This window comes from Helianthus annuus, chromosome 14 (genome assembly GCF_002127325.2).
Source record: "Helianthus annuus cultivar XRQ/B chromosome 14, HanXRQr2.0-SUNRISE, whole genome shotgun sequence".
Taxonomy (NCBI): Eukaryota; Viridiplantae; Streptophyta; class Magnoliopsida; order Asterales; family Asteraceae; genus Helianthus; species Helianthus annuus.
The window spans coordinates 170697385-170722988 of NC_035446.2; the positions used below are offsets into that span (position 1 = coordinate 170697385).

The 25604-nt window shown below is 38.2% G+C and overlaps 3 protein-coding genes across 4 annotated transcripts; all 3 read left to right on the plus strand.

Annotated features, from left to right (window-relative positions):
• Nucleotides 1–3872: 3872 nt before the first annotated feature.
• Nucleotides 3873–9479, plus strand: LOC110905074 (DEAD-box ATP-dependent RNA helicase 7). Its single transcript, XM_022150960.2, has 14 exons — nucleotides 3873–4388; nucleotides 5285–5521; nucleotides 5637–5771; nucleotides 5870–6016; nucleotides 6106–6217; nucleotides 6637–6707; nucleotides 6806–6960; nucleotides 7039–7150; nucleotides 7248–7349; nucleotides 7450–7679; nucleotides 8118–8214; nucleotides 8291–8385; nucleotides 8467–8600; nucleotides 8961–9479. Exons 1-14 carry the CDS (start codon nucleotides 4122–4124, stop codon nucleotides 9194–9196), a joined length of 2130 nt encoding a protein of 709 aa, XP_022006652.1. The 5' UTR covers nucleotides 3873–4121; the 3' UTR covers nucleotides 9197–9479.
• A 1052-nt stretch (nucleotides 9480–10531) lies between these two features.
• On the plus strand, nucleotides 10532–13395 carry LOC110905073 (cytochrome P450 704C1). Of its 2 annotated transcripts, none has more exons than XM_022150958.2 (6): nucleotides 10532–11034; nucleotides 11134–11349; nucleotides 11986–12270; nucleotides 12387–12722; nucleotides 12812–13012; nucleotides 13105–13395. In XM_022150958.2, the coding sequence occupies exons 1-6, from the start codon at nucleotides 10678–10680 to the stop codon at nucleotides 13285–13287; spliced, it is 1578 nt and encodes a 525-aa protein (XP_022006650.1). In that variant the 5' UTR covers nucleotides 10532–10677; the 3' UTR covers nucleotides 13288–13395. The 2 variants fall into 2 exon arrangements, with proteins under 2 accessions (XP_022006650.1, XP_022006651.1); XM_022150959.2 differs by having other exon boundaries at nucleotides 10533–11034; nucleotides 12148–12270.
• Nucleotides 13396–19908: 6513 nt separating this feature from the next.
• LOC110905072 (subtilisin-like protease SBT1.3) lies at nucleotides 19909–22444 on the plus strand. The gene has a single exon (XM_022150957.2). It carries the CDS (start codon nucleotides 19959–19961, stop codon nucleotides 22284–22286), a length of 2328 nt encoding a protein of 775 aa, XP_022006649.1. The 5' UTR covers nucleotides 19909–19958; the 3' UTR covers nucleotides 22287–22444.
• The last annotated feature ends 3160 nt before the right edge of the window (nucleotides 22445–25604 follow it).

The window sequence follows — 25604 nt, forward strand, 5'->3', positions numbered from 1 at the left end:
GTATATAAAATACCGTTTGGTCGGGCAATTGACCCTAACTCATTAGTAGTTGGGTATTATCAATGTGACCCGTTTGAAAAACTGGTTTTGTTTGTTTTACGCCTTTGGGAGCTTAATGACCATGTCCCGGATATCCTTGGCATCATTTTAAGAAATGGCCACGACCTTGACACCCGGGTGTAGGCGTACACCCAGTATGTGTCCATTTTTATTAAGGTATAAACGTTGGCTTCCCGCCGCGGACTTATACTGAGTGGTGTGTCAATTAACCTTAAACCCGGCACGACCCGGGCGACTAAACGCATAACAAACATGTAATTCTTTTACAAGTTTAACTTTGATTAATTATTCCCAAGTTATAAAATGTTTTGTGCCTTGTGCATTCAAATCAATTTTTAAACTTTTATTTTTTTAAAATGAGTCGGTTAAATTGTATTTACCAGTGCAAACTGACGTATTTTCCCCAAAAAGATTAAGTGCAGGATCTACACGGAATAGGCTGGCTTCTCCTTAGCGTCATAGAGTCTCGCAAACTTTGGGATGCATTTATCTGTTGAACAATTTTCTCCTTTTTATTTCGATCCGCCTGTGGATCTATTTCAACTACTTGTGATACTTAGATATTACATTTGATGGTTGAAGTAAATCTATTTTATTGCTTCCGCTGTGCATTATAATTTGTGTTGTTTGACAATAATGATATGAACTACGTCACGATAATCCCCCACCGGGCCCACCGGTGACACGTGGAAATTCGGGGTGTGACACCATGAAATCCTTGTAGGTGCACCGTCTTGCTTCCTTCTTGCCTTGAATCCCGGTTATCATTTCCTTCAATTCATCCACTTTGCTCGTGATCATATTCTCCACCGTACTTAGTACTTGGCCCTCCACCTCTTGTGCTAGCTTTGAAACGTTTGCATCAAATGCCTTCGTTACTTCATCCGAAATCATCTTGTTTAACTCGTTTCGAGTTATACGTTCGGTAGTATCCGTGTTTCCTCCACTTGCCATCTACAAATAAACATTCGTGTCAAACATTATTACGTTCGTTCTCCTTATCATTCTATACATTATTCATTCTTAATAACTCATTCCCATAAGTCATAAACCTCTTAAATCTTTCTTTACAGCATTCTAAAGACATTAGTTACTTCATTCTTTTATGTACATAACTTCCCGTTCTTTCACACATTCGTCATTAAAACGTGTTAATTATCTTAAATTCTTAGCTTCATGAACAATTTGAGGTGTTCCTTAAGTTTAACGAAGACTTAGAACTGAATTAAAGGTCCTCGCATAACAAACAAACAACTCAAGAAAAGCAGACAAGGAGGGGCCGTCGCCGACGGCACATGTGTGCGTCGCCGACGGTCCTCAGAAAGTTGCGTCGCTGACTTTAGCCCGTAGGCAGGAACTTAAGCCGTCGGGTGAAGGGGTGCCGTCGCCGACGGCATAGGGGGCCGTCGCCGACGGGCTCTCTGGTGTGCAAGCGCTGTTTAATCAAAATTTTCATTCCCAGCCCCTTTTTCCAACCCGAAATGGTCTTGGGCAGTCCCAAAACCTTCCATAGCACGCCTTAACGTCCCAACCCATGTCATACTCGTAATTAAACCATAACCCATTCCCATTTCCATCTACAATTATGAAATTCTTAAATTACTTACTTGCGTGGCGCTTGGAACGAACACACTTCCACAAGAGCTCTTGGTGTGAGTTCGAGCACCATAACTTACTCGAATCTCTCAAACCTAGGCTCTGATACCAACTTGTAAGGTCTAAACTTTTGAAAGGAAACAACGAACTTTCAATTGACAAAATAGTAAACGGGTCGAATAATTCACAAACCAAAATTCTACATTTAACTTGGTAATGATCAACATAGTGGTTACAAAAGTTTTTAACCCAAACATTACATAAACTACTAACATAATCTTTTAACTACAAGTTCAACATCTACGCCTATCGGATTATAAGACTTACAAAAGACCCGTTTAAAACAAAAGAAAAGCATTTAATAAAAGTTTTTACCATGACTAGTTTCTTCACGGAAGCGTGCATCATGAATGTGTTCGATCCAAGTAACGCCGTTTAACAAGTCGCTTTACCTACATACAACCAAACCGTTAGACGTTTTTGTTACAAAAATTCATACAACATCAATTACAAATATGAACCTCAAGTAAACCTTTTAAACCTTCTTTCAAACATAAGTTTCTTTAACTTCTCACATTACCCTTCTAACTCATTCGACCCATATCTAAATTACATAAACGGCTTACAATAACTCGTTACAAATAAACATCTTCAACCATTGAACAATAGTATGCTACAACAATACATGCTAATAATACTATGTAAGCAAGAACTTACCTTTGTCGTTGTTTGAATGTGATCCGGAGTGACTCGAGCTTTATTGTTTAATCCCTATAATCCAAAAATCACATGCTTTAGGTTTATGTCATTCTTTTCATTCCAATATCAACATACTTTCATTAACAAACAACCGATTCTCTATTTTAACCATTCAACATTGTAAATCCTATGATTAATTCATTCGAGCATTTTGACAAACACTTATTTTTAAATCTATCTTTCATTATTTACCCAACACACGCATATGTGGGTGTGTTGGTGTGTTGGTGTGTTTTCCAGTGTTTTAAAAATCTATCTTTCATTATTTACCCATTCCACCCCTCAAGTATGCATACTTATTTTTAAATGGCCAGCATTTATTCTTTTAGTTAAAATCCTAATTCACATTCTAACTAGGTTCATTTCCTAGTTATATCTTATGACATGCTATAGCAATATATATATATATATATATATATATATATAGAGGAAGGTTAACGTACATTACGGCTTAACGTACATCACGTACGACAGGTAATTACGCACGTTCATTTTAAAATCACGCACGTTATAACTCAAAAATCCAAAATCACGTATGTTGAAACACAATAATCACGCATATTAAAAACATTAATCACGCATGTTATAGAACAAATCACGCACGTTGTTGTACGTGAAGTACGTTAAGCCGTAATGTACGATATACTTTTTCTATATATATATATAAACATATAATTAAATTCTGGGGCGTTACATAAAGGTGTCACAATTTTCTGTTCCAACAAGTGTTTTAACTTTGATGACCAGTCTTGATGATAAAGGGCTTGGTAATCACATAATGGTGCCACTGTTTGACTGCCATAAGAATAGCTAGCAGATCTTTCCCATACACAGATAAACTCTACTATTTAGGAGACAGAGCTTTGCTAATTTATGCCAAGGGATGTCCCTCTTGCATTAAAACTGCCCCCATTCCTTTGGATGATGCATTAGTCTCCACAACTTTTTTTTTTTTTTTTTTTATAAAATCTGGTAACCTCAAAACTGGAGGAGTACTTAAAGCCTCTTTAAGTTGTAAGAAAGCAGTTTGAGCCTCTTCACTCCATTTAAAAGCTTCTTTTTTAAGCAATTTGGTAAGAGGTTAAGCCAAAGTTCCAAAACCCTTAACAAATCTTTTATTATGTCCATTGTGTAATACACAAATGAGTTTTCTCATTGTGTTTCATGTTATATCAATAGGGTACTCATATTAAAGATAAAACAACGCTCGATTTTGTGGTACAGTTTTTCTTTAAAAACAAATGACGTATAAAAAAGTCACGGATGTTTAAAAAATAGGGAGAAATAATATATGACTTGTATGTGCATTATATTTTTTGTTCTCTTTGACAAAATTACCGTTCACATTTGAGTATTTTTTGGACACTTTTACTCTATAATAGCTTTCTTACACTTTTTTTTTTAAATTTCTCTGTGTTATAACTCAACCCGAATATAAAATATAAAATTTGTATCTTAAGAAAAAAAGGAGTAAATTGTCATTGTCATGTTAGTTGTACAAGTGTAGCTTAAATCCAACGGCTAGCAACCCTCGAAATCCAACGGCTGAAAAAGCCCTCAGAAGTCACCGTTATAAATATAACAAACCCTAAACCCTAAGTCCTCCTCTTCCTCCTGTTTCCTTGCTACTGCAACGCAACAGCGCCTATCATATTTAGCAGGAACAAAAGGAGATAACCGCTATCAACACACCATTAACAAACACCATGCCTTCACTTGCCGATTTGTCTGAAACCCTAGCTCCAGCATCCGAACAGAAGGTCAAGAAGATGAAGTCCGAAACCGCCGGACTCGAATCTGCAACTAAAAAGAAAGAGAAAAAGAGTAAGAAGAGTAAATCCGCCGAAACTGCATCTGATTCTGAGAAATCCGAGAAGAAGATCAAGAGGAAACGCAAGGCTTCATCGGATTCAGATAACGATGAAGGAAAGAGCGACACGAGTTCTGAGTTAGGTGAACCGATTAATCTCAAGGTATGTAGATGTTTTTTTTTTTTTTTTTTTTTTTTTTTTTTTTTATAAATTGTTATGATATTTGTGTAGTTTCAAGCTTAATTTGTACGCGTTTGTTTATGCTGTATGTTAGATATTTTATATAAACTGTTACAATAATTGTGTAGTTTTAAGCTTAATTAGTGCGCATTTGCGTATGTTGTTAGTGTTAATTATATTGTATGTTACTCTCAAGGTATTTAGATATTTTTTCTGTAACCTGTTATGATATTTTTGTAGTTTTGACTTAATTAGTATGCATTTTTGTATGATATTTTTGTAATTTTAGCTTAATTAATATGCATTTTTGTATGCCGTGGGGCGTTAGTTATATTGTATGTTAATCTCAAGGTATTAGTTTAATTTGTACGCATTTATGTATGCCGTTAGTGAAGTTTTTATTGTATGTTAGTCTCAAGGTGTGCAGATAATTTTGTAAACCGTTATTCTGTTTATATAGTTTTAAGCATAATCTGTACACATTGTCATTTGTGTAAGTTCTTATTGTTAGTTTTATTGTAAAGTTAATCTCAAGGTATTTAGATATTTTTTGAAAGCAGTTATGGTATTTTTGTAGTTTTAAAAGCTTAATTAGTGCGCATTTGTGTATGTCGCGAGTGTTAATTTTATTGATTTTAATCACAAGGAATGCGTATATATATATTTTTTTGTAAATTTTTATATTATTTCTGTAGTTGTAAGATTAATTTGTACTCCTTTGTGTTAGCTCTATTGTATGTTAATCTCAGGGGATTTAGATACTTTTTTTTTAAATTGTTACTATATTAATGTAGTTTTAAGCTTAATTTGTATGCATGTGTATGCCGGTAGTGTTACTTCTATCGTATAATGACTGATTTTGTTTGGAATCTATAAAGATTGAGGAGTCTTTGAAGAAAAGTAAGAAGAAAAAGATGAAGACAGCTGAGGTAGATGAAAAGGAGCCTGAGATTAAAGAAGAAAACCCTAATGCGGTTACCAACTTTAAGATCTCTGAGCCGTTGAAGAATGCTTTGAAGGCTAAGGGGATTGAGGCTTTGTTTCCTATTCAAGCTCGGACTTTTGAATCCATCTATGACGGTCTTGATTTGATCGGGAAAGCCAAAACCGGACAGGTACTTTGAATCACTCTTAAATCTTTCGCTTTACCTGTTATTCTACCAAACTGAGTGGTTTCATTTTTAAATTAAACATTGCATAAACCATAGTTAACTTGTTTTAATTTCACAGGGTAAAACATTGGCTTTCATTTTACCTATATTGGAGTCTCTTACCAGCGGAACTGAAAAATTATCACGTAAGACTGGATATGGCAGGTCGCCTACAATTCTTGTGCTTTTGCCAACCCGAGAATTAGCAAAGCAGGTACCTGTTTAAGTCAGCATGATCTCTTTTGACTTTTATGCCCTATTTTTTTATTTGTTTACAAGATAGTTAGTTCATATTCATTGTTTTTGTTATAGGTATTTACAGATTTTAAATACTATGGTGAGGCTGTGGGGCTGAGTTCGTGTTGTCTGTATGGTGGAGGTGGAGCATCCATTTCTCCTCAAACCGTGCAATTAAAACGAGGGGTGGATATCGTTGTCGGAGCTGTTGGTCGTGTTAAGGTACTGCATGACAACAACTCTTACTACAACAGCATGAGTGTGACACGTATATCTTTATTAACCATTATGTAATTCGAAATGGTGTCTAGGATCACATTGAGAGAGGGAATCTTGACCTATCGTCTCTGAAATTTCGCATCCTTGACGAAGCTGATGAAATGTTGAGACAAGGTTTTGTTGAAGACGTTGAGTATATCTTAGGTGTGTATTATTAACTATATTTGGTTCTTTATTTTTTTTTGAGTTAATTGCCCGGGTGGTCCCTGTGGTTTCACGTTTTTTCACGTGTAGTCCCCACCTTTTGGAAATAGCAGGTATGCTCCCTATGATTTGTCGTTTTGTTACTCGGATAGTCCCCTGACGTTTACTCAGGGGACTATCCGAGTAACAAAATGACAAACTATAGGGAGCATACCTGCTATTTCCAAACTAACTGACATCTACTCAGGGGACTATCCGAGTAACAAAATAAAAAACCATAGGGAGCATACCTGCTATTTTCAAAAGGTGGGGACTAAATGTGAAAAAACGTGAAACCACAGGGACCATCCGGGCAATTAACTCTTTCTTTTGTTATAGCATCCGACTAACTTCACTTTTTTTCTTTTACTGATTTGAAGGCAAGGTGAATGACGCTGCCAAAGTTCAAACCGTTCTGTTTAGTGCGACTTTACCGTCTTGGGTGAATCACGTATGTCCATCTCAATCATTTTGCTCATATGATTTGTCTATGCAATATTACCGATTTAGCATACAAAAGTGATAATATCTTTATTTTATTTTTTTCAGATTGCATCGAAGTTTTTGAAACCAAACAAGAAGATTGTGGATCTTGTTGGTGTTCAGGTAATGAAGGCTAGTGAAAGCGTGAGGCACATCATCATGCCTTGCTCTTGGACAGCCAGGTCTCAGGTTATTCCCGATATTATTCGCCATCATAGCAGGTAAGTCAAATTTTAGTAGTCTGCAAATATTTTCGACAAATATTATATTTTCTTATTTCAAATTGCGTTTATTTTCAGTGGAGGTCGCACCATCGTTTTCACTGAGACCAAAGATTATTGTTCTGAACTATCTGGATTGCTGGCTGGAGCACGCCCTTTGCACGGTGACATTCAACAGTCTGTGCGTGAGGTATATTATATGATGCTATATGAAGATTTAAAATTATGTAATATTTTTCTTGAACGAACTCGTCATCTTTTATCGAACACATTATCTTTTTTCACAGGCAACACTTGCGGGATTCCGGACGGGCAAGTTTATGACACTAGTTGCCACAAATGTTGCCGCACGAGGATTGGACATTAATGATGTTCAGTTGATCATTCAGGTATGTTAAAAAGTCAAACCCGTACGTTCAAATTTACGAAGGCAAGTTGTATACTTGTAAATATTGTTTTAACCGGGGTTGATTTTCCATCATCTTTTAGTGTGAACCACCACGTGACGTCGAAGACTATATTCACCGATCTGGAAGGACTGGAAGAGCAGGAAAGACGGGTGTTGCCATTACTCTTTACGAGCCCAGGAAGGCAAATATTTCCAAGTTAGAGAGAGAAGCAGGTGTGAAATTTGAACACATTTCCGCTCCTCAACCAGCTGATATCGCTAAAGCTGCTGGCGGGGATGCTGCAGAAGCTATAATTCAAGTTGCCGATAGGTAATATTATAGTTGTATAATTTGTGTTACATTCTTTTCTGAGTTAATTACATAGTTAGTCCCTGTAGTTTGCACAAAATAACATACTTGGGTACTAATAGTTTAAAATCACCTTCTAGGGTATTAACTTTTCATTTTGTAACGTTTGGAGGTATTAACTTCTAGGGTATTAACATAGTTAGTCCCTGTGGTTTGCACAAAATAACATACTTGGGTACTAATAGAATGTGATTTTAAACCTACAAATAACGTTAATACCTCCAAACGTTACAAAATGAAAAGTTAATACCGTAGAATGTGATTTTAAACTATTAGGGCCTAAGTTTGTTACTTTGTGCAAACCACAGGGACTAACTATGTAATTAACTCTTCTTTTCTCATTCATGATTGAAGATCAAAAGTCACTGACAAAGTTTATGTATTTTTGAATTTGTATAGTGTGATTCCCGTCTTCAAGTCAGCTGCAGAGGAGTTGCTAAATTCTTCTGGCTTAACAGCAGTAGACCTGCTTGCAAAAGCACTTGCCAAGAGTATCGTGAGTTTTATACTATTTTTATTCCTTTTTATATGTTTTTCCGTAGTTAAAATATTAAACGCTCGTTTTCTGATAGGGGTATACCGAAATTAAAAAGAGGTCACTTCTTACCTCCATGGAGAACTACGTGACACTTCTTCTCGAGGCCGGAAGACCTGTTTATACACCTTCGTAAGTTTTCTTTAATGATTGTTTCTTCTACTGCTATAAACACGAGACTGAATTCGTGTATTATTGTTGATTGATTGTCAGATTTGCATATGGTGTTTTGAGGAGGTTTTTGCCCGAAGAGAAAGTAGAGTCGATTCAAGGTCTTGCACTGACTGCTGATCAAAAAGGTGCCGTCTTTGATGTTGCGGCGGAAGATTTGGACACTTTTCTTGCTGGTACAGTAATCAATTTTATAAAATATTTTCATTAGAGTAAATTACGTTTTTGACCCCCCTGGTTATATCACTTTTACTATATTACCCAAAATAAGAATTTTTAACATATCTGCCCCCATGGTCTCTATAACCAACCATTTTGGCCCCTAAGTCTTACCATTTTAGCCCCCATGATCTCTAGACTTAGGGGCCAAAATGGTTAGTTATAGAGACCATGGGGGCAGATATGTAAAAAATTCTTGTTTTGAGCTAATATAGTAAAAGTGATATAACCACAGGGGCCAAAAACGTAACTTACTCTTTTCATTATGTATATGCTGTAATTATTATGTTTTTAAATAAGCGGTGATGGGTATGCAGGCCAGGAGAATGCTACAGGTGTAAGTTTGGAGGTGGTTAAAGAACTGCCACAATTGCAAGAGAAAGAGCAGTCAAGGGGAAGATTCGGAGGTGGTGGTGGCGGTGGGTTCTCACGTGGACGTGGCGGCGGCGGTGGGTTTTCACGTGGACGTGGTGGTGGTTTCTCTGATCGTCGGAACGATAGATTTTCTAGAGGGTCTGGCGGAGGTGGTCGTGGGGGCTATAAGAAATGGTAAAGAGAGCTTCATTTGAATGGTGGGTGGGGTTTATAGGCTGCCTGTTCTATGAAGCGCTTATGCAGTTTTGATCTAATGAAGAATACCTCGTCGTTGTGGCTCCTAATTATATAGTGTCTTTATTTTTGTTACGAGTGGTTTAATTAATTTTGTTTGTTTCCGTTCCTTTTTGTTGTTTTCTTTTTCTTTGTTCACCTTTTAGTTAAGTGCAACGGACATGTTAGCAATCGGTGACATTTTCATGAACTAAAACTTATAATAGAACAAATGTTTGTCGATGTTTTACGCCTGAGTTTTTAAGTATTTTGCAAACTCTTTCCGAATCAAATGTTTGTCAATGTCATACGCCCCAAAGTTTTTAGATTATTTTGCAAACGCTTATCTGAATAAGCATAATATATGGTATCTGCAAATTAGCCAAAACTCACTGAACTAGCAAGATGCTAGAAATACAAAACGAACTTATATGATCGTCCTGAGAAACTAGCATACCAACTCGCTTTCATCCTTCCCGTTCGTGTTCGTAAGCCTTTTTTTAGTTTGTAAGAGGGGGTGCAACCAAGAAATGGGCGGGCGAAATGACATGAGAGAAAGAACCTATGTTTGAAGCTCAATTCAAACATAGGTATTATGATTAATTCTAAAATAGTTTCTTGCTTACTACATACGCCATTTCTCAACCAATGGAGTGTTGGTCCATTGACAAAGCAAAACCTTTAAACACCTGGATTTGAGAGGGGGAGAGGAAGATTTTGGATTTAAGTTCCATAGCTATACAAAAAAAAAAAACATAGGCAGTATCCCGATCCAAGTATATCAGGATAATGTTGACTACTTCGGTCTTGGTAAGTGTGTGTCCTTACCTACTAAAGATAGATATCACGCATACCAAGTCGGCTATAAAATCTCGTATTTTTTTCTCTCGCTTAAACGTAATACAAACAATCATATCTATTACTTTACCATCCGTTTTTCTCCTTTTCACTATAAGTCTAAAATACCATATACAGATTTTTGTACCATTCTCTAATTAAAAAAATGGTTTTCTAGTATATGTAATAGCCTTATCTTTTTTAACATCCTTAAATATAATATTGAGGTTATATATTTGTACCGAGCCGGGGGTCTCACTAAAAGCAGTCTCTCTGTTTCTACGCGTAGAGGTAAGGTTGTTTACATATTACCGTTCTCAGACCCTACCTTAGCTTTGCTATTGATAAGATTTACTGAATACGATGATGACGCCGAGGTTACGCATTTGTCCAACCACGTCAATAAAGTTGTGCAAGTATTCAACATTTCAACGTCAATAAACTTTGTTCGTAGCATTCAACATTTCAACCCTCTACGCCACTCCAAATCAAGCCTATTTACTACATTGCCCCTGCATCACCCTATTAGTATCCCTTACGTCTGTCTTCAACTGTTCATGTTCTTCTCAACCTGAAACAACGTTAATAATAATTCGCAATCACAAAACCATGAAGTTTCCCTTACTATTATTCCCGACAATAACCCTCCTCCTCACCAGCCTTATCATTTCACCACCAATCACGCTTGCAATCATCGGAGTTGTTGCCTCACTGTTCCTCGTACTCTTGGCTCTAGTGTTTCTACCCTACTTCACAGAACTCATATTATCCGACCACCGTCCGCCGGTGGTCGGACCCATAACCCACCAACTCATCCACTTCCATAAGCTTTACGACTACATGACGTCACTTGCTAAAACACATCCTACTTTTCGCTTCATCACACCTTCACACAGTGAAGTTTATACTGCTGATCCTGTTAATGTTGAGTACATTCTCAAAACCAATTTTGCAAATTACAACAAGGTGTTTGTTTAATTGTTTGACTATTGTTTTTTTTGTTTTTGTTTTTTTAGGGTTTTGGTTAGTTGACTTTAACGTTGACTTTTTAATTTTTGTTTACAGGGGGAGTATAATATAGGTATAATGAGTGATCTTTTTGGGGATGGGATTTTCACGGTGGATGGAGATAAATGGCGTCATCAACGGAAGCTTGCGAGTTTCGAGTTCTCGACGAGAAATTTACGCGATTTTAGCTCTGTTGTTTTCAGGTCAAATGGTGCTAAACTTGCTAAAAAGATTTCATTACTTGCAGCTGCTGGTGAAACAATGAATTTGCAGGTGAGAAATTCACTTCTGATCAACTTATATATGTTTAGCTAAATAGGGATGGCAATCAAACCCGAACCCGCTGGGTAAACCCGAAACCCGACACATTTGGGACGGGTTTATGGGTCGGTTAATCGGGTTTGGGAATAGTTTTTATTTTTTTCGCGGGTTTGGGACGGGTTTGGAATTTAGTGATATACCCGTTTACCCGACCCAATTACCCGATAAAGTGTACCCGTTTACCCGATATAATTTCTTTTATATTATTAATTATGTATATATTTATATATATGATACATCCATTTTACACATATAGGTATTCTATTCCGTATACATTGTAGTTATTTGATATATACTTTTATAATGACAGTACAAAATTTAACCGGTTAGTAGTTAGCCGATAGATACTCAATGGATTTTGAGATGAGCATACCCAACGAGTAATCTTTTTAAATTAACGGGTTTACCCGAAACCCCCCGGTATACCCGATGGGTATTTACCTGCTAGAAACCCGACGGGTTTTGGACGGGTTTAGGACAAGCTTATCTAACCGGGTTTGGGTTTGGGATTACCTAAACCCGTCCCAAACCCGACCCATTACCATCCATATATCTAAATGGAAGTGATAACAATTTGTTTTTGTTTAGGATTTGTTGTTGAAATCTACTTTAGATTCGATATTTAAAGTGGGATTCGGGTTTGATCTGGATACTCTATCTGGGTTAGATGAGGGAAGTAATCGGTTTATGAAAGCGTTTGATGAGTCGAATAGTTTAACCTTTTGGCGATTTGTGGATCTTCTGTGGAAGGTAAAGAGATATTTCAGCATCGGTCCGGAAGCTGAACTTAAAAAGACTATCAGAATGGTCGACGAGTTTGTGTACGAATTGATACGAAACAAGAGGGAGCAGATGAAAGACGCAAATCTTCATGTGGGTAAACGCGTTCTTTTACAGTTAAAATCGGACGTTTTGTTTATTACGATTAACGTATGTTTTTTTTTTTTTTTTTTTTTTTTTTTTTTTTTTTTTTTTTTTAATCTTAATAGAGAGATAAAGAAGATATATTATCAAGATTTTTGATTGAAAGTGAAAACGATCCGGAGAATATGACCGATAAGTATTTGCGAGACATAACCCTGAGTTTTGTGATTGCCGGAAAGGATACATCCGCAAACACTCTCGCATGGTTCTTTTACATGCTCTGTAAGCATCCGTTGATTCAACAAAAGATAGCAGATGAAGTGAAAACAGCCACAGAAGCCGACGATGACACGTCTATGGATGAATTCGGGGTCAAGTTGACCGAAGCTGCACTTGAGAAAATGCATTATCTTCATGCAGCGTTATCCGAGACTCTCAGGCTATACCCGGCTGTTCCATTGGTAATTTTCCGACTTAACTAATTCGATACATCTAACTACATCTAACTCGTTTTTTTTTTTTAAATTTATTTTTATAAATTTTATATCAGGACGGCAAGAGTGCTGTGAAAGACGACGTTCTTCCAGATGGGTTAAAGATCAAGAAAGGAGACGGTGTAGCTTTTATCCCGTATCCAATGGGAAGGATGACTTACATTTGGGGAGATGACGCGGAGGAGTTCAGACCCGAAAGATGGCTCAACAATGGTGTTTTTCAACCCGAAAGTCCGTTTAAGTTCACTGCTTTTCAGGTATGATGAAGTCTCAAACGGGCTAGCCCGATTTCAAACTGGTAAAATTGGTTCAACCTCTTTTATATGACTATATCTATGTTTGTGTTTAGGGTGGGCCGAGGATATGCTTAGGGAAGGAATTTGCTTATAGACAGATGAAGATATTGGCGGCCTTTCTTGTTTATTTCTATAAGTTCAAACTGGTGGATGAGAGTGAAGAAGTTACGTATCGAACTATGTTCACTCTTCACATGGATAAAGGACTGAATGTGTATGCTTTTAAGCGTTTCTAGCAGCAACAATTGAACAATGTATTTCTCTGTGAAATCTAGGAAATTGTTGGTTTACACTGTACAGCACTGCTTATAAACTTAATATACATACCGTTATGTCACACCAAATATCGGGGTCGGGTGTTGTTTTCAGGGTGATGCGTATCTAGCAGTCCGGAGGTTAGATCCGAGCTACATCATATAAAAGAACTTGTTGGAAGGTGACCCGGGCTGAGGCCCAGTAATATCCGAAGTCGATAATTTATATCGAGCAAGCATAGTATAATATATCTACGTTACTAAGACACGTAAATTAAAGGAAAGAGTTCCGTGGGAAGTGGGTGAGCGAACCGAGCTCGAAGAAGTGATTTTGGGAGCTCTCTTTATCACATGATAAACATATCGAGTATTCAGTACATGTACTTAAAAAAAAGTTTAGCATAATTTGTAGGCAAAAATCTCGATCACCCCTTTAAAAGTTCGGTCCCACCAGAAAATAAATTCTGGATCCGCCACTGGGTAACCAAACAATTATGACTGATCCATTTTATAAAACATGATTGTTTCCCTATGGCATATTTGATACGGACCGACAATTTGTATTATGTTGGTCAAACGAAATGTCACTATGCCTTTCGGACCAGGTTGATGCCAACGCTCTGATCCCAAACCATTAGAAGCATTAGTGCATTACCTCTTCACTTATATTTTTTTTAACGTCAAATTTCTTTTATTTCTGTCGTTTGTAGGACTTGAACCCAAGACCTTCACTTCCCAAGGTGTTTAAAGGCCTTGCCTTTGCATATGAATAATCAAGAACAATTATTAAAACTAAAAAAAAAAATACTCATATATATATTTTGGAACGACTTTCTTGTGTTTGGCCACCACACTCCCAAAATTGGAGGGCCTTATTGCCCACTCCGGTTATCACTCGACAGTCGTTGTGCCACCACAAGAGCAAAACTCTCTGACGTAACACATGGTGGGACGAAACCAGGGTGGGCTCGGGATTCAAACTGACAACCTCACACAAAGCCTAGCTCAAATCCTCCATTTGCTTTAATCCACCAAAAGCACACAAGTGAGAATCGAACTTGGGTCTCAACCGAAGAATCCAACCCTCCTACTACTAGGCCACAAGTGGGATTTAAAAATTCATATATTTAATGGTATACAAAATATGAATTATACAAACAGAAAAGTTGGACTTCATATAAAAAAAATGTAAAATCTTAATTGAACAATGAATTTATAAATATGTTTAAATAAAGTAATGATACATTTATTAACAATAAATCCAGATACCTGTTAGTGGTTTCGCTGGTGACACGATGATACTCCAGTGGTCTGTTAGTGATCCAAATTTGCCGTTCCAAAAAAAAAAAAAAAAAAAAAAAACATTTAAACACTTTGAGAGATGAAGATCTTGGGTTCATTTGTGTAAAAAAAACAATAAATTCAGATCAATTGTTTATTAAAAACATTTAATTTTGTTGCCATGACACCTTTAAAGCCACATGGATGTGAATTCTGTGTTACATCAACGTTGTACAATTTAATTTTGTTGCCATGACACCTGTAAAGCCACATGGATGTGAATTCTATGTTACATCAAAATTGTACAATTTATACGATGATATAAGTCGTGTCGATGCCGTTCAAAAAAAAAAAAAAAAAACACTAGTAAAGTACACGGATGATTTGGAGCAAATTATGATTTTATTCTCTAATTCTATGCGATTACTTTCAAAGATGGTATCAAGACCATGTGTAGTAGTGAGGTATGTGGCCTGGTTGTTGTTTACACAAAGTACACGTGAGCATGTGATGAAAAACACATCTCGAATCAAATTTTGGCAACCAGAAGGGTGGTGTTCACCATGTGGTTTGCCATTCCACAAGACCACTACGAGTGGCCTAAAACAAAACCCAACCGATGACTACAATGGATGGGACACTCGCCTAACAACCCGTGCGTACTCACTTCATCATCCAATAGGATTGTGACACCTCATTTAACTGAATATAACCCGATTCAGCCCAAATTGGAAGATGCTCTCGCTCACCATACTCGGACCACTTGCGGTGAAGTACCTTCACTACTCGGAGGCCGCAACAACTCGCTTCGACTTGGGGCTAGCAAGTTATGGGCCCCCGCCATCCTTAAAAGAAGGTAAAAAGTGAAAGCTTGAGAAAGGCAAACAAGACATGAGATTGAAAAGTAGGAATAGGAATAGAATGGCCCATAACCTCATGAAGCATCATGTCATGGTACCATTGTCTTTTACCTACAATCTATATCTTTATTAAACAATAAATAAAATAGCATTGTTTTGGTATCATCATAAGGGGTGACTTTAAATGCAGACAGTAAATTCTTGCTGTGGTACTTGTGACTAGGGTTTACGACCCTACAACCAACGTACCCAATGTCTCCAGTCCATACACGCTTATTAACTGCTGCAATCAGTAGTAACCGTTGGGCATTAAAAACAGTGGGTGGCAGCAGTGCCTAGTGGGGCTTCTATTTTACATCTTCCAAAGTGTAATTACAGGATATTATTTTATATCCTTACAAAAATATTTTCACTTTTGCTTGCTAGACTATGTGTAATTTTCACACTCCTTGCCAAATCATCTAAATTGCGTGTGAAACAGCGTCGCCGTGTCATCAATGTTGTAGAAGGCGCTAGGCGCTAGTCGGACGGTGAGGTACCGCCTAGGGATTAATCGGGATTAATAGGGATTAATCGGATTGAACTTTTTAAGTATAATTTTACAAAATTATATATATATATATATATATATATATATATATATATATATATATATATATATATATAGGGTTAGGTTCTTTTGTGAACCTTACCTTATTTGTGAACAAAACGAACTCATCTTGGCCCTTGATTTAGTTTAGAAATTAGAAGGGTATGATTGTCATTAGACATTAAACATTATTTTTATTTAAATTTAATATACATTTGTTTTAGTTAATCAAGATCAGTTACGAGATATAGATAACTACTCCTAAAATCTTGGGATCCAAAGCATCAGATCGTAAACTTGAAATCAACTTTCTCAAAAAAAAAAAAAAAAAAAAAAAAATCATGTCCATAATTCAAATATATATTATATTATTATTATTAATATATACTAAATTATAAAATGGGGTGGAGTAAACTTTTACTCTTCCTTAATCTTGCCATATAACTTTTTCATTCAATACCTCACACCACTTTCAACCTCTAAGAGTATTGTACAAAGTCGGGATAAGACTGCCCATTGACGTCGGAACCAACACCACCACAACCACCCCACCATCTCTTGCACTTCTCTGCGACTTTCCGGTCAAAACCCACACCACACACTATGGCTTTAGGCCTCTACAAAACCTAGTCACCGGCAACCATACATTTTCCGTAAAAATACACCGCCACTATCATGGGCTCCTAAGATTTAAACCTTTGGTGGTTCGAAGACCGACATGCAGCAACGAGATCAAAAGGAATTGCCTCATACAACCGAAGGAACTTGTGTCTGATTGTGTGAATATAAATTAATTTTACCGTAAAAATGGCGTGACACATATACGGTTCATATCTTCTATGTTAAATTATCACCTAAAAATGGTGTGTCTGCAACACCTAAATACATATGTGTATAAACAGTTTAAATGTACACAACTACACATGTATTATATATCATAGTTGGTTCATGCACCAGAATCATGTACATTGTATTACCAAATACATATGTGTATATTTGCATTTAACTCAAAACATTTTCTAAATCTAACATAAAGCTTTTTGCTCCATCAGCATTCACAGTAAGCATCCAGAAAATAGATATAAAAAAATAAAATGGTTCAACAGTAGCTAAGTTAGAGTAGCCAAATATCATTCTTAAACACATTTATATCTTCTTCATCTTTTCCAATTCATACGCTTCTTTAAGAACACAACTCTGATGTATATTGTCATCAGATTCTTTGTGAGTGAGCATTGAAGCCCATCAGATGATAATTGCTGAACTAATAAGTTTGCTTGGGCAGAGATCTTGTACAATGAAGGGCATGAGTCACGTGCCATATTTAGTTGGAAAAAAACTTGTTCCTACGTATATCAGATAACACAAATAGATTATACACATATGTCACTTAATAAACAATTCATATTCAACAAATATGGTGACTATTTTTACACATACACATACGCAAGATGCTAGATCAAAACTATTTAAAAAATATATGTACACATATGCACACAACTTGTTTATACACATGTGTACACACAATTCATATAGAAACTATATTGTGAGTATATGTGACACACGCATGTGTATAATGCTAGATCCGAATCTATTAAAAACATATGTACACATATGTACATGCCCTGATTATACATATGTGTATATCAAACAAACAGTTACTAAATAACATACACATGGCTACACAATATACACATATGTATACTAAGAGCATTTATTAACTACAATCATCTTCTTCATTGATGTTGAATATAATACTCGGTAATGTCAGTTACAAAACCCCCCACATCTTTTCCAAACAAAACCATAAACATATAAACCTAACCACGATTGGCACAACAAAACTATTACTTAAAATTCCCATATTATAACATAGCTAAAATACAAGATCGGAGGCAAAACAACGCACAATGATTGTACAATTTAATTTACACGATGATGATAACCATTGTCGAACAATAGCTAACCAACATAATTTTAAGTAAAAATCAATTAATCATGATATAGTTGTGCATACTCAAGAACTAGTTAACAAAATCCAACCTTTTTAATTCAATCGCTTGATACCCGTGTCGATCGAGAGAATTTTTTCATAAAAAAACCTAAATTGATGGAATGTTTGCAAGGATGTGAAGCCTTCGAATGTGAATTTGGAAATTAAAATTACGTGTTTTTGGGGATTGTAGTTTTAAAAAGCAATAACTGATTGTTAAAACAATATACCATATTTGCCCTTTTTGGTATTATTTTAATTAAATAAGATATCTTCTTATTTACAATCATGCCACTCATTTAGAATCCTTGATCTCCTTAATCAATGGCCCATATTAGTTCATTTAGTTCTCAAATAAGGGTTGGTTCACTTAGGAACCCTACCCTATATATATATATAACTTTATACTTTTTATTAATAAATTTACAAGTTTAGGAGATAAATTTATACTTTTTATTAATAAATTTAAAAGTTTAGGACCATATGTAAACTAGTGAAAGATAGAGAGGGTTAAATGTTAAAGTACCTAAACTTAAATGTTAAAATAGGTTTATAACTAAAACTTGGGCTTTAAATCATGGGCTAGGTTTCAAAAATTGGGTTTTTTGGGTCAAAAAACGTGGGCCCGATTAGTCCGATTTTGTCTGACTTTTACCGATTTTGACCATAACCGATTTTTTTTTACCGACTAGCTTAAATTTAGGCAGTAACCCACCAACTAGCGCCTAGGCGCCGATTAATCCGGTCGATTTCTACAACATTTCGTGTCATAATGGGCAAAGGCATAGGACAAGTCATGAGCGTGGGGCAACTTTGCTTATTTATTTAATATTGTTTTCTTATAACAAACGTCGTCCACCACACCATTCTTCTATTAAAAAGGTAAAAAAATTGTGGTGCCTTTGTTAGACCATTGGTCTATTAGACACCTTAGTAATTGTGACACTTCTGCCTAGGTGACGGTGAACACAACTTTTAACAAAACCACTACATAGCCTTAATCCGTTCCAAAAATATAACGCCTTTCTAAAAAAATAAAAATTAACGGAAAAATAGTGGCCCTTGATACATACAAGTAACATGTTAATTCTCCATTTAACACTTTATTAATACATCCACACCTGAAAAGGGTTAGCCCTGAACTTATAAAACAGTATGACCCCTGGCTCGTAACTGACCCTAGACCGGTGCAACCACAACCATCAAGTGAAGTAGTTATTATTTACATTTGAAACATTAACTCCAGTCACCACCACCCAAAACCATCTCTTTAAACTAAATATCCACCATCATTATTACACATACAAAGATACAACCACCACTTTTATTACCTGCACAAGCAGGCAGGCCCTCACTCTTTACTAAAAAAAAAAAAAAAAAAAAAGAGTAAACTGCCATTTTGGTCCCTGAGGTTTGGTCACTTTTGTCACTTTATTCCAAAACTCAAACCTTTTACATCTGGGTCCCTGTGGTTTCAGTTTTATTGCCATTTTGGTCCAAAAATAAAATCAGGTCATATTTGTCTTATAAAATCCTGCAATTTTGTCCTTTTCCTCAGGGGCAAATCAGGTCATCTTTGTCTTATAAAATCTGGTATTTACTTATAAAAAAGAAATGACAATTTTGCCACTGCGGAAAAGGGTAAAATAGCAGGATTTTATAAGACAAATATGACCTGATTTCATTTTTGGACCACAATTGGCAATAAAACTAAAACCACAGGGACCCAGATGCAAAAGGTTTGAGTTTTGGACTAAAGTGGCAAAAGTGACCAAACCACAGGGACCAAAATGGCAGTTTACTCAAAAAAAAAAAAAAAAAAAAAAAAAAAAAAAAAAAAAAAAAAAAACTCTTTACTACACACACCACCCCTCATAAAAACACTCATCTCCTTCTTCACTTCCTCCATCCCACTCCCACTTTCCAAACAATGGATACAGTTACAGTCAAATGGTGGCTTTGTCTTTACCTATCAACATACCTCACACTCAGCCTTGTTGTTTCTTCATCCATAAACAGCAAGAAGACTTATATTGTCCATGTAGACACCTCGGCTATTCCGGCATACTACACCGATCATTTCGACTGGTATTCATCGCTCGTTAAATCAGTAGCAGTTTCAATTAATGAACAAGAGGAAGAAGAGCAGAGGCTTATTTACACGTACCAATCGGCTTTTCATGGAATGGCGGCACGGTTAACCGAAGAGGAAGCCGAGAGACTAGAGGGACAAAACGGTGTTGTGGGTGTACTTCCTGAGGTGAAATATGAGCTGCATACGACAAGAAGTCCTATGTTTCTAGGACTTGAGACACAGGATGTTACGAGTGTCTGGTCTGATAAGTTAACAGACCATGATGTCGTTGTCGGTGTGCTGGATACTGGAATCTGGCCGGAGAGTCCGAGCTTTAACGACACTGGATTCACTACGGTCCCAGCCCACTGGAAAGGCGCGTGTGAAGTCGGTCGAGGTTTCCAAAAGCATCATTGTAATAAGAAGATAGTCGGTGCGAGAGCGTTTTACCGCGGGTATGAAGCGGCTACCGGGAAGATTAACGAGGAGAAAGAGTATAAATCTCCGAGAGATCAAGACGGACACGGAACTCACACGGCAGCTACCGCAGCAGGTTCGCCCGTGCATGGGGCGAATCTGTTGGGATACGCTTACGGTACGGCCCGTGGAATGTCTCCTGGTGCGAGAATTGCAGCGTATAAAGTGTGTTGGGCCGGTGGTTGTTTTAGCTCGGATATTCTGTCTGCGGTTGATAAGGCGGTGGCGGATGGCGTGAATGTGATGTCGATTTCTTTAGGTGGTGGAGTTTCGTCGTACAATCGTGATAGTTTGTCGATCGCGGCTTTTGGAGCGATGGAAAAAGGGATTCTTATATCGTGCTCTGCGGGGAACGGTGGGCCCGACCCGATTAGTTTGACGAATGTTTCTCCGTGGATTGTTACGGTCGGAGCAAGCACCATGGACCGAGATTTCCCGGGTTCGGTGAAGTTGGGCTCCGGGGCGACACTGAAAGGAGTTTCTCTTTATAAAGGGAGAAGGAATCTATCGCCGAATGTAATGTATCCTCTCGTTTATACCGGAAGTAATACGAGTAGCCCGGATCCCGGATCGCTTTGTTTGGAAGGGACATTAGACCCACATGTGGTTGCGGGGAAGATCGTGATATGCGACCGTGGTATAAGTCCACGGGTTCAGAAAGGTCAAGTGGTGAAAGAAGCAGGCGGTATCGGCATGATTTTGTCGAACACCGCGGCTAACGGAGAGGAGCTTGTGGCGGACTGCCACCTTATTCCGGCGGTAGCGGTCGGGGAAAAGGAGGGAAAGGCGATCAAACAGTATGCTATTAGAGATCCACACCCCACCGGGAATCTTGCGTTTTACGGAACTAAACTCGGTATTAAACCGTCTCCAGTGGTGGCCGCTTTTTCATCTCGAGGACCTAATTTTATCTCCTTAGAGATTCTGAAACCGGATCTGGTGGCTCCAGGAGTTAACATACTTGCGGCTTGGAGCGGGGACATCGGTCCATCGAGCCTCGAGGCGGATAAACGCAGGGTTGGATTCAATATCCTTTCGGGAACTTCAATGTCGTGTCCTCATGTGAGTGGAGTTGCCGCATTACTCAAAGCACGGCATCCCGAATGGAGTCCCGCAGCTATAAAATCCGCTTTGATGACGACAGCGTACATCCACGACAATACCTATAAACCGCTACAAGACTCTTCCACTGGCGGTCCGTCCAGCCCGTATGACCACGGTGCAGGTCACATTAACCCCGTTAAAGCGATTGACCCTGGTTTGATTTACGATATTGGAGCACAGGATTACTTTGACTTTTTGTGCACGCAGGGTTTGACGCGCACTCAGCTTGTGGTTTTCGCCAAATTCTCCAATAGAACCTGCCAGCATTCGCTTTCCGGACCTAGCGATTTGAACTACCCGGCTCTCTCAGCTGTGTTTCCCGAAGACAAAAGGGTTTCTACCGTGACGATTCGCAGAACAGTCACTAATGTCGGATCTCCAACCTCGAAGTACCATGTTGCGATTTCACAGTTCAAAGGCGTGGACGTGAAAGTGGAACCGTCAGTCCTTAGTTTCACCAAGAAATACCAGAAACTGTCGTACAAGGTTACGTTCACGACGAAGACTAGACAAACAGCACCGGAGTCTGGAGCGCTGATATGGAAAGATGGTGTGCACAGAGTAAGAAGCCCGGTTGTAATAACATGGCTGTCACCGCTGTAAAACAAGATTTTAGAGAAAACTAGAATAAAATAGCAGTTTTAAGTATCGGATTCGTTCTTAAATCATGTAATCCTCTTTTTTTTTTTTTTGATTTTGTATCAACTGTTTGGCAACTATATTATCCTAGTGTTTTATCTTCACAAGAGATTTAAAAAAAATGTTCTTCCTAATTCATAACTGAAGATACATATCCGAGTCCGGACATGATCCATAAGGATGGACCGAACTACACCTGGACGGACACTCTAAAGATGTCCGTACCACATATCTCCAGGACGAACCTCCGTTTAAGTGCGTCTGGACGAATGACGTCATCACAGTTGACCATTATAAATACCCAGTTCAAGTACATTGCCAAGTACGATTTTTTGAACCTTCGTCCTTACTTTCTCTCTCTACCAATACTTATCCTCACGCCGGAGGGTGGTCACAGAGGGGCCCTCCCATCTCTGCAACGAGCCTAACGGTTTACTGTTTTGCAGGTGAAGGTTACAACTTTCCTACAAGATCCAAATCCCCCATTTTCAGGCTCCGGCCTATAACCGATTCCTCGATCTTCAATAACGAGCATTAAAACTCGACTCGGTATACATTCGATCAACAATTTGTACTATGGGCAAATCATCATCATCATACTCAGTGAATCCCACCAATAGCAAAGCTAAAGTAAGGTCTGAGGAGGATAAGATGTAAACAGTTTTACCTCTGCACCGTAGGAATAGAGAGACTGCTTCCAGTGAGACCCCGGCTCAATGAGGGTTCAAATGAGGGCAAAACATACATAAGCTATAAACTTAAGAATTGCAAACGAGGGTTCAGCCGACAATGGGAATGAAGACAAAAAGAAGTTAAGTTATCATTTTCCATTTATAAATAGTGTTTATTGGTAGTTATAAATCAACATCTTCTTGTGATGACAAATCTTGTTTTTCTTATTATTTCATTATCTTCTAGTGTGTTCTCTAGGTTACATGTAACTACACCTTTATACCTGATAAAGACCGAGAGAGAGAGAGAGAATTTTAATTTCTGTAACAAACAACATTTGCTAGCAGTAGCAGGTTACCACAATTTTCATATAATTTAGTTGTAGTGCCAACAATATTAACTTTTTTACTAATGAGTAAACTGCCAAAATGGTATCTTAGGTTTGGTCACTTTTAACACTTTAGTCCAAAACTCAAACCTTTTGAATCTGGGTCCCCGTGGTTTCAATTTTGTTGCCATTTTCATCCAAAATCAAAATTTTGTCAGATTTTTCAGTTAACATCCAGCTTTTCTGTCTTTTTCCTCCCTTTTAATGAAGGGCAAAATGGTCAGTTTTTTTTTTAATTTGTTAAAAGACCAACGTTATAATAAAACGTTAAAAGACCATTTTGCCCTTCATTAAAAGGGAGGAAAAGACAGAAAAGCTTGATGTTAACTGGAAAATCTGACCACACTTTGATTTTTGATGAAAATGACAACAAAATTGGAACCATAGAACCAGATTCAAAAGGTTAGAGTTTTGGACTAAAGTGGCAAAAATGACCAAACCTCAGGTACCATTTTCGCAATTTACTCTTTACTAATTTTGTGAAAATAACGTTAAAAAGGGGATGATTAATCATTCATCATGTGGTGGCGTTGATAACCGAAAGACAAGGAAGTATATGCACTAATCGGCCTTTATCATACATCATGTGGTGGCGTTGATAGCCGAAAGGCAAGGAAGTACATGCACTAATCGGCCTTTGTCTTTATTGTTAGAGTGTTATGTGCTGAAAGCTATGATATCCTAATCTTCCTTTGGTGGTTTATAACATGAACTTAAACAACAGTGATTATGATGAAATTGGGTAATAAAACTACAATATAACCGCATAAATAAATGTTAGCGAGTTAAGTATTTAACTTTGTATTTTCATTAGAAGGTTAGAGCAAATTACAAATCATGGGTTGGTAGACGGGCAACAAGCTGCGCCGCCACCCCCTTTTGAATTGCAAATCCTACTCGGCTAAACACATAACTATGGCCTACAGACACTGTCGCATGTGCAAGTGCTGCCTTTTGAACCCGCTTCAAGAAACCGGACGCCACAGGGGCCAGACAACCAAAGGTATCGAACGCGAAAGGAAGGAAGGCATGTTGATTATCTATGCAGGCCTGCTCGTGCTTGGATATTTTCCCCGCCTCAGCCTTCTGCGTCGCTTGCCCTGAAACAAAACCACTGCCCCTGAAACCGGCAAGAGGCGACACCCCCGTGAGATCAATGCAAGCATGCTTACCCCCGGACCATCCAAAAACCAGCACATCGGCTGGTCGAAGGGAAGACCTCCCCTCCTTCGGGTCCGTTAGGAAATTAACCGGAGCCTCTTTTTTAGCAGCGATACCAGCTCGCTTGAGAACGTCAAACAACACATCTCTAACCAGATCGTGTCTGTACTTGAAGCCAGGAAGCTCTTTGCAGTGAAGGGCATGTTCCCCGAAGCTATCAAGACACACCTTCCGACAAACAGGGCACGGTTCATCCTCAGGGTACAATGGTATCATCAATCGATATTTGAGGACAGACCGATATTCTACTGCCGACATACATTGCCCCAAGCCCTCGATCGGGATAACAGTAAGGAAATCTTGAGCATGGGGGGCTCGTAAACAATCAAAAACAGCTTTTTGCCGAGGGGATAACCCGAAAACACCATTGATTTCCTTCACGGTTTTACCATAAAAAGCACTCGCCAAAATAGTTTGAGGTTCACGGGGGGCGGTGCTTTTATTAGCAAAACCGCCAAGGTCAACATCAGGAAGAACGGCTTGTAAACCATCCAACGCAGCCCTAAAGTCCGAATCCAAATCACCCATACAACAAGCTCGCAGAATATGATCTTGAAGTTCCAAAGATTGCACTCTGGAGGCCACGAAGGCAAAAGACGAGACATCCCCCGCCGATAGTAATCCAAGCCCACCCTCTTTGATTGGCAAGGAAGCCAATCGCCATTGCAAGTCCCCAAAGAACGGTCCCCCGCCAACCACAATATCATCAATGGCTTGCCGAAGTCCTTCATCAAACAAAGTAACAGCCGCTCCAACATAAGATGGTTGGCATGTGCGGAGACCAAAGATAAGCTTGGCAACTCCCATGCACGAACGCAGTAAAAGGAGTTCACATTGTGGGTTCTTAAGTTATGGGAGTACCCTCATGAGATCGACAGCCCGGGAGGCCCTCTTAACAGCCAGGTCACTGATGAAGTCCCGATCACGGCTGACAGCACCCCCCAAACGAATCTCCGATGGAATCTGGAATGGATGTTCGGCAGCAGAACAACTGGAGAATG